Genomic DNA, 9922 nt, shown 5'->3' with positions numbered 1-9922 from the left:
TTCAACTGTAAACGTGTGTGTGTGATGAAGCATGTGAGACTGAATGACTGTGGTTACAATATAGATGGATAGATTTGGGTGTTCAGAATCATGAGAGATGGAGCAGCACACAAAATAAATAAAAAACAGCCAAGTCAATCTGTGCTTTCAGTTGATGCACTGACAATGCATGCATGGGATGGAGGGGGCAGCATATATGCCTTTAGGTACAGTAGGCAGGGTATTTCATGTCTTGTGCAGCAGGTAGATATTTTTCTCCAGTAATCACCCTAGCAACAACAAACGCGCTGACCTCAGCCGAAGCGCCAATAAGCTTTAAAGCCTCTCTTTCCTCACTTCCTCTCAACACATTGGGTTTGGCTTGGCTCTCTCCAGTTAGTTGGCGGCCATTTTGGATCTACCAATCAAGCAAACCACCCTTACTTTTGGGATGAGAGGGAGGACTTTAACCGAATTTGAGTCTTTCGGGGTACCAGCCCCATCGGAAACCGGGGCAGTGTGTGTCAGAAGCCGAAAATCAACAGGAACCCAAGCCGCCAAATTTGGCTGCAAATTCTGAGACCGGTTTTTACGTGAACTCCTCCATCCGCTATTCCTTGTCTGAACGTTCTGTGAATTTGTTGAGGACCTGTGAACTATCGGAACACCGTTTATTGAGCTTTACAATAGATTCGTTTCCGAAAAACGGATTGTTACATTTTGGAGCTCGGGGTTATGGTTTGTTTTTGGACAACTTTTTTGGGGGGGAATTGCCTTTGTCGCAATCTGTCCCATCGGTGTTCTGTACAGTAATGCGGTTCGATAATTTATTTAATGAATCGGTGTTATAGACATCTTCCGGCGTATGTTTTGCTGGAACTTGGCTGTGGCGTTGCGTTAATGTGGGAGAACGACTCCATGATCTTAAATATCAGTTCCAGACCTGCTTTACTGTCGTTAGACTAGGGTGCAGCAAAAGCAAAAAGCAGACGCAGAACCACTTCGGGGATCAAGAAATTATTAAAATGTCAACTAGAACGCCACTACCTACTGTCAATGAGCGTGACACTGAAAATGTAAGTATTTGTTCAGTTGAATAACGTTTAGTTCTTCACCATTTTCAGCTCTCAAATTGGTGTTGGTCAACTTTTAAGAATTATGTTAGGCTATTGGTTTAAAATGGCCTTGTACCCAACAGTGATACAAAGTAACCATCCACAATAGTGCGTAACTAAGCTTTGTATCCGAATGTCAGACTGACGCAGAACGCGTAGACTATATGTGGCCCAAACTTTAGATTCACATTAGGCCTATTGCTACAGAATTGATTTCGGACTGACACATTTTCCAGACTGGTAATTAGTCAGGACAGAAAGCTCTAAGTAAGACTACTTGGCACGCAGTTTATGCAAGATGCACAGGTTGCGTAGCGTATTTATGTGTGCGTACAGAGAAATACATACAGTGCCTTTGGGAAAGTATTCAGACCCCTTGACTTTTTCCACATTTTGTTACATTACAGCCTTATTCTAAAATGGATTAAATGTTTTTTCCCCCCCATCAATCTACACCCTGAATCTCGGTGCTAGAGGCATCACTACAAAACCTGGTTCGATCCCGGGCTGTATCACAACCGGCCGTGATTGGGAGTCTCATAGGGCGGCGCACAATTGGCCCAGCGTCGTCCGGGTTAGGATTTGGCCAGGACGTCCTTGCAAAATAAGAATTTGTTCTTAACTGACTTGCCTAGTTAAATAAACTTACATAAAAAAACACACAATATCCCATAAAGCAAAAACAGATTTAGAATTTTTTGCTAATTTATTACAAATAAACTGATAACACATGTGCATAAGTATTCAGACCCTTCACTCAGTACTTTGAATCACGTTTACAGCTTCGAATCTTCTATGGTATGATACTTCAAGCTTGGCACACCTGTATTTAGGGAGTTTCTCCCATCTCTTCCAGATCCTCTCAAACTCTGTCAGGTTGGATGGGGAGCGTCGCTGCACAGCCATTTTCAGGTCTCTCCAGAGATGTTCGATCGGGTTCAAGTCCGGGCTCTGGCTGGGCCACTCAAGGACATTCAGAGACTTTGTCCTGAAGCCACTCCTGGTTGTCTTGGCTGTGTACTTAGGGTCATTGTCCTGTTGGAAAGTGAACTTTGACCCAGTCTGAGGTCCTGAGCACTCTGGAGCAGGTCTTCATGAAGGGAATCTCGGTACTTTGTTCCGCTCATCTTTCCCTTGAACCTGACTAATCTCCCAGTCCGTGCCGCTGAAAAATATTTCTACAGCATGATGCTGCCACCACCATGCTTCAATGTAGGAATGGTGCCAGGTTTCCTCCAGACATGACGTGTGACGCATTCAGGCCAAAGAGTTCAGTCTTGGTTTCATCAGACCAGAGAATCTTGTTTCTCATGGTCTGAGAGTCCTTTAGGCAAACTCCAAGCGGGCTGTCATGTGCCTTTTACTGAGGCATTGCTTCCGTCTGGCCACTCTACCATAAAGGCCTGATTGGTGGAGTGCTGCAGAGATGGTTGTCGTTCTGGAAGTTTCTCCCATCTCCACAGAGGAATTCTGGAGCTCTATCAGTGACCATCGGGTTCTTGGTCACCTCCCTGACCAAGGCCCTTCTCCCCCAATTGCTCAGTTTGGCCGGGCGGCCAGCTCTTGGAAGAGGTGGTTCCAAACTTCTTCCATTTAAGAATGGAGGCCAATGTGTTCTTGGGGACCTTCAATGCTGCAGACATGTTTTGGTACCTTTCCCCAGATCTGTGCCTCGACACAACCCTGTCTCGGAGCTCTACGGACAATTCCTTCGACCTCATGGCTTGGTTTTTGCACTGACGTGAACTGTCAACTGTGGGACCTTATAGACTGGTGTATGCCTTTCCAAATCATGTCCAATTAATTGAATTTACCACAGGTGGACTATAATCAAGTTGTAGAAACATGTCAAGGATGATCAATGGAAACAGGATTCACCTGAGCTCAATTTCGAGTCTCATAGCAAACGGTCTGAAAACTTATGTAAATACATTTTTATAAATGTAAATACATTTTTATAAATTTGCTAAAATTGTGTGTAGATTAATGATGATTTTATTTATTTAATACATTTTAGAGTAAGGCTGTAACTTAATAAAGGGAAGGGGTCTGAATACTTTCCCAGTGTATTGTGTGTATATAAACTCAGCAAAAAAAGAAATGTCCCTTTTTCAGGACCCTGTCTTTCTAAGATAATTAGTAAAAATCCAAATAACTTCACAGATCTTCATTGTAAAGGGTTTAAACACGGTTTCCCATGCTTGTTCAGTGAACCATAAACAATTAATGAACATGCACCTGTGGAACGGTCGTTAAGACACTAACAGCTTACAGACGGTAGGCAATTAAGGTCATAGTTATGAAAACTTAGGACACTAAAGAGGCCTTTCTACTGACTGAAAAACACCAAAAGAAAGTTGCCCAGGGACACTGCTCATCTGGGTGAACATGTCTTAGGCATGCTGCAAGGAGGCATGAGGACTGCAGCTGTGGCTAGCGCAATAAATTGCAATGTCCGTACTGTAAAAGGCCTAAGACAGCGCTACAGGGAGACAGGACGGACAGCTGATCGTCCTCACAGTGGCAGACCAAATGTAACAACACCTGCACAGGATCGGTACATCCGAACATCACACCTGCGGGACAGGTACAGGACGGCAACAACAACTGCTCGAGTTACACCAGGAACGCACAATCCCTCCATCAGTGCTCAGACTGTCCGCAATAGGCTGAGAGAGGCTGGACTGAGGGCTTGTAGGCCTGTTGTAAGGCAGGTCCTCACCAGATATCACCGGCAACAACGTCACCTATGGGCACAAACCCACCGTTGCTGGACAAGACAGGACTGGCAAAAAGTGCTCTTCACTGACGAGTCGTGGTTTTGCCTCACCAGGGGTGATGGTCGGATATGCGTTTATCGTCCAAGGAATGAGCGTTACACTGTGGCCTGTACTCTGGAGAAGGACCAATTTGGAGGTGGAGGGTACGTCATGTTCTGGGGCCGTTTGTCACAGCATCATCGGACTGAGCTTGTTGTCATTGCAGGCAATCTCAACGCTGTGGGTTACAGGGAAGACATCCTCCTCCCTCATGTGGTACCCTTCCTGCAGGCTCATCCTGACATGACCCTCCAGCATGACAATGCCACCAGCCATACTGCTTGTTCTGTGTGTGATTTCCTGCAAGACAGGAATGTCAGTGTTCTGCCATGGCCAGCGAAGAGCCCGGATCTCAATCCCATTTAGCACGTCTGGGACCTGTTGGATCGGAGGGTGATGGCTAGGGCCGTTCCCCTCAAATGTCTGGGAACTTGCAGGTGCCTTGGTGGAAGAGTAGGGTAACACCTCACAGCAAGAACTGGCAAATCTGGTGCAGTCCATGAGGAGGGGATGCACTGCAGTACTTAATGCAGCTGGTGGCCACACCAGATACTGACTGTTACTTTTGATTTTGACCCCCCCCTTTGTTCAGGGACACATTATTCAATTTCTGTTAGTCACATGTCTGTGGAACGTATTCAGATTGTCTGTTGTTGAATCTTATGTTCATACAAATATTTACACATGTTAAGTTTGCTCAAAATAAATGCAGTTGACAATGAGGACGTTTCTTTTTTTGCTGAGTTTATTAGGGATGCACCGATTTAATTTTCCTTGCCAAAAAAAACAATACCAATATTATTATTTTTTTTGCTTTCTTTTAAGCATTCTAGTACAGTTAAATAGTTGAAACACGCTGACCAAAAAGTGATTTTGTTGTCATTTACGAATGTCCCCATTACCAGTAACACAATCAAAACCTATTTATTTCACTTACTTGCTGTGCTGTTTCGTTGTTCACTTGTTCTGTCTCAACCAGGACTTCACCATACATGTCAAGCAGTGAAGTTTCAGCTCTGCCTCTCTTTTGCCTCTCCTCCTCGGTGCGCACTGTCACTGTGTCCGTTTAAATCTTGTCCAACAGTGTCTGTAACATTTCACGTAAACCCTGTTTCTTGTCTGCATCGAAGTAGCGGTCGTTGTACCTAGCATCGAGCATGGTGGCGACACAGTAGAGGCTCAGAGAGAATGCTACCGTATCGCTTGTTCACAGCCTCTAGTAGAGTACTTCTCCAAGTTAACCTGACGGTCTGTGTTGGCATTTTTGTTGAGCAGGCGTTTCAATGCCATGACACTGTATCACGTCTGCTGCAGACGCAGTTGAGCTTATTTCTCCAGTCAGTTGTTTGAATGGAGCTAGGAGTGTTCATGTTTCAAACATGTTCTCAAATGCCGTTGAAATGGCAGCCGCGGTATGAGAACCAGTAACATTAATGAGCATGCAATACGGCTTTCCTCAGTACGAAATCCTCATCGACCCACTGTGCTGTCAGACTTGGCATGCTCATGGGGCTGACATCGCCGGTCCAAATGTGAGTTGTGAAGCTAATAGCAGTGACACCCATAGCAAGTAGCTCATGGGTGTGAGTTTCAACAATACTGTGTAACTCTGGTAGGGCAATATCTAAAAAATAGCGCCTACTTGGTAATGTGTACCGGTGCTCAACCAGTCGGCGAAAGCCAACATCACCCACGACAGAGAACGGTTGATTGTCAAGGGCAATGAATACCATTATCTTGGCATGAATGGATTTCGCCTTTGAGTTGTCTCGCTGAAATTTTCTTACTCTTTCAAATGATTGCTTGACTTGTTGACTGCTTGATCCACACAGCAGACATTGTGGGCTAGGTTAGGAATGCTGTGTAGCAACACGCCATCTACCTACGTTTTATATAGGTATGCACATCAGCTTTGACATTGGTTTGCACATCAGCGTTAAACTAGACATCGGGCCAATGTTGGCATTTCTAGCTAATATCGTTTGATTCCGATATGCTTTCCAATATATCGGGCATCCCTAGTGTGTGTTATATATGTGTCTGTATTTTACACACCAACATATGGAAAGCCTTTGGGCTATTTTCTGACCAATTTCTTGCAATTCGTAATGTTTAGAGATCCAACTGGTGATTGTGTTCAGTTTCATCTGTTCATTTTCAACGCCATATATTCATGTGCTTGGATGACAGGCACTGACAGCTCCATCATTGAAGGCATTGAAACAGAGAGCATGGGTTGGCGGCCTAGATACTGCATATTACCTGTAATGCTGCCTCGTGTAGATACATTCTATTGTGGTGGGGCAAGGTCCAAATGTTATATTACAAAGATGCCTCTGCTGTTATTGGTTGGCATTATGAGGTACAGTGCCTTCAGAAAGTATTCACACCCCTTGACTTTTTCCACATTTTGTTGCTTTACAGCCTGAATTGAAAATGTATAAAAATTAGATTTGTTTTGTCATTGGCCTACACACAATACCCCATAATGTCAAAGTGGAATATTTTTGTTTGTTTGTATTTTACCCTCAATTTCGATCTTGTCTCATCGCTGGAATTCCCGAACAGATTCAGGAGAGGCGAAGGTCGAATCATGCGTCCTCCGAAACATGACTTGCCAAACCGCGCTACTTAACACCCGCCCACGTAACCCGGAAGCCAGCCGCACCAATGTGTTGGAGGAAACAGCCTGCAGGCAAAAATTTCTAGACGTGTTTTCACTTTGTCATTATGGGGTATTGCATGTAGATGGGTGAGAAATCATTTTAATCCATGTTGAATTCAGAATGTGGAATAAGTCAAGGGGTGTGAATACTTTCTGAAGGCACTGTACCTCATATTACCGTGCCAACCAATAACAGAGCAGGCATCTTTGTAATGTAAAGATTGGACCTTGCCCCACCACAATTGCATTTGTATATATACGAGGCAGCATTACAGGTAATATGCAGTATCTAGGTCGCCAACCCACGCACTCTGTTTCAATACTTTCAATGATGGAGCGGTCACCGGAACACATGAATATATGGCGTTGGAAATGAAGCGATGATAATATACACTATACAATAGACCATACACTATAATAGTGGAGGTCCCCATGCACTTACCTCAAATTCATAGTTTTCCTAAATTTGCTGTATTGATATTCCTCTCCGTTACTTTGTTTTGTATGGTCATTGGCAGCGTATACATAATCCCAATTTTAGCTTCAAGACGCTGGCAATTTGTAAAAACAAAAAAGTAGTTTGGGCTCTGTCTGCCCACCCCCTTTGAATTGAGCGACAGGTGCCCACAATGTGTTCACACTTGTCTGAGCATCACTGAGCGCAATTTGGATCAATAACCTGCCACCAGCACAAAACCGGACGAGCACTCTCTTCTGATGCCATTCAGATCGCCAATGCTAGGATGAAGGGTTCACACTCGGTAAAAAGGCACCGCATCGCCATAGTAAGTATCTATTTTCTTCCAGAAGTGACCCATTTTAGTTAAAGCTGCAATATGAAACTTTTTGGGCAAGCTGACCAGATCTACATAGAAATACAGTTATAGATCTGTCATCATTGAAAGCAAGTCTACGAAGCTGTAGATCTGTTCAATGTGCGCTATTTCTATGCGTTGTGTCGTTTTTGTGTCTTTTACTTTTTGTTTTGTAAACCAGCTGAAAATACAATATTTTGGGTTATGGAAAATATATTTCACAACGATTTAGATGTTACAATGATTCTCCACACTACATTTGCATGTTTTGTCACGTAAAGTCAAATTGGGCGAACTTCTGCATTGTCATCATTAATGCCAATTGGCGCGAGAGAGAATATCTAGTTAAGATAATGTTGAAGTTAGTGAATTTGCAAAAGTATCAATCGGGCTATTTTAAATTTATCAGGGTTTATAGTTTTTACTGTAAACCAAGGTTGAGATATTTGGAGACTTTAGAATTCTGTGCGCAAATCAGCCATTTCTGTGCGTCCTATTAAGAAAGAGAGACCTGCAATTTCGAAAACCTGTATTCTGCTACCCATACCGATGTCACATTCAAGTTTGAGTTGAACAACCGGTGCTGTGTTTTAAAATGAGCCCCCTTGCTCTCACAGCACATACTTTAATTAGGCTACATCCGACCCGTGACACCATAAATGGGAGAGACTTTCACAATGGAGCCATTGCTTGACACCAGACGACTCCGTCCCTGACCAAGCCTTTGACACTACGGTTGCAACCTTGGTCTGTTATTTTGGGGCACAAGGTTGATTCATTGTCTGTGTGCTTTCCTTTTGAAAGGCATTAAACTGCAAGTGGTTTAGCAGAATTAGAAACCACAGATGGGCCTTCTGACGCTATCAAAGAGGATCGTCTCTAACTATCTCTTTTTAAATTGTATGTTTTGTGGGTTGGATTTATTTTTTATTGAGATAGGAAAATTAGGAGACCGAGTGAGTCCGAGGGGCAGTGGGTTGTATTTGAACTCTGGTTGCCTAGGCTGTACATGACAGGGTCCACAGCATTAACTGTTGGACCACACAAGCCACATGCTGTAGCCTACCTATCCCAATACGGAGTTCACATCGCTATATGGTCCGAGAAATGAAGATGCTCTGATTCTTAGGGCCTATTCCATAGAGCCAAATTGTTATGGTGGCATACAGACTCCTCCTCAGTCTCATTGTGCTGCACGTTGTGGGATTATATTTCACAATTGCCTTTTGGATGATCTTTTGAAAGGTTAGGAGACTCAATGTTCTTTCAGTTTGAGTTTTGAGCGTGCCCCAGTTTGCTCAGAGCTGTCAGAACTTGGGTATATAGAGGATAGAGGATTTCAGTTAGTCGGTATATTTTTTATTTTTAAACCGATTAAATACAATTGACACCGGGCCAATTGTCCGGGAAAAGGAAATGAATCCATTGCGAAATAAGGCTTTTTAGCCTATTAATTGATGGAAAAAACAGTAAGGAATTAAATTTGACCGGTCATGCTTATCGGTGTATATGGGTTAATTTGCATAATTTTGTGTAATTAAATTGCCGCGTGTGTGTATATATTCGTTAAGTATCACAGATACAGAGCCTCGGAGGGAAAATCTGTTAGACAGCGCTTTTATAAGCCCAATCATCGTGCAACCATTCTAAATGCAATCGTGTGTTAAATATTTTTGGGGGGCCACTTAAAAAAATAGCTATTTTTATTTCTTTACTGGCTAATTTAAGTGCGCTTCCCATTCACAATTCAAATGCATAGGCAACGTAAGGCAGGTTTCATCAGTGCACCACACACCACTTTGCAATAAGCTGGAGGCTGTATGCATTTTGAAAACCTATAGCTACTTAATTGTTTGAAACCAGAACATTTTACTACATATTGTGAGGAATGTAGCCTAGGCAAAATCTGACCATATCCGTGAAGGAAATTATTTTGTAAGGACTTCCTTCCATATGCCATTGAAACCAGTAGCCTATTTCTCTCATGTTCTATTGGATTTCAACTTTCTTTTATTGCCCGATAGCCAACTGCGCCGTGTGCATTGTTGCGCTAATAATGTTAAGAAATGAATAGTTTATCAACATATTTCAGCTAAACGTTCTTATCGGTTGCATCGGATTCATTGCTTTAAAAAAAACGAATGATGTAGCCTAGGCCCACTGTTTGTATGAATTTGGGATCTATCATCCAACGACTGTTCCAGAGTCTGTGATCTCTTTCTCAACAAGCTGACCATTAGTAGAAAAAAGTTGACCTATTCTATGGGGGGTATTAGATTGACATAGGCGACGCGTCCATAAGGCTAGGGGAAGCTAAGTAAATTGAATTGCCAAAATGATATAGCCTAATTTCGGCTACTCTTGTCTATACAGAAGTAAATAAAATAATAAAAAGGCTTCTAAAGCATGATTTGGCCACAGAGGATCATTTAGCTTCCCCTAGCGAGGGGGAAGAAGAGTGGGTTGTTTTAAATGGCATTGCCTACTGTTGGAAGGAAATGCAGCATGCCCTGCAAATACCAAATAGAT

At 43.0% G+C, this 9922-nt stretch overlaps 1 protein-coding gene across 1 annotated transcript in view; it reads left to right on the top strand.

Moving 5' to 3' along the window:
* Positions 1 to 407: 407 nt before the first annotated feature.
* Positions 408 to 9922, top strand: part of LOC120019606 (MAP/microtubule affinity-regulating kinase 3-like) — a 123626-nt gene continuing 114111 nt past the window's right edge. Inside the window, exon 1 of the mRNA XM_038962947.1 lies at positions 408 to 1055. Within this exon, the coding sequence (XP_038818875.1) occupies positions 1005 to 1055 (51 nt within the window). The 5' untranslated portion in view covers positions 408 to 1004. The remainder of the gene's footprint in view (positions 1056 to 9922) is intronic.

Source organism: Salvelinus namaycush, chromosome 24, assembly GCF_016432855.1.
Source record: "Salvelinus namaycush isolate Seneca chromosome 24, SaNama_1.0, whole genome shotgun sequence".
Classification (NCBI taxonomy): Eukaryota; Metazoa; Chordata; class Actinopteri; order Salmoniformes; family Salmonidae; genus Salvelinus; species Salvelinus namaycush.
The sequence above is the reverse complement of the archived record's forward strand: the minus strand, read 5'-3'. Positions and strand labels throughout refer to the sequence as shown.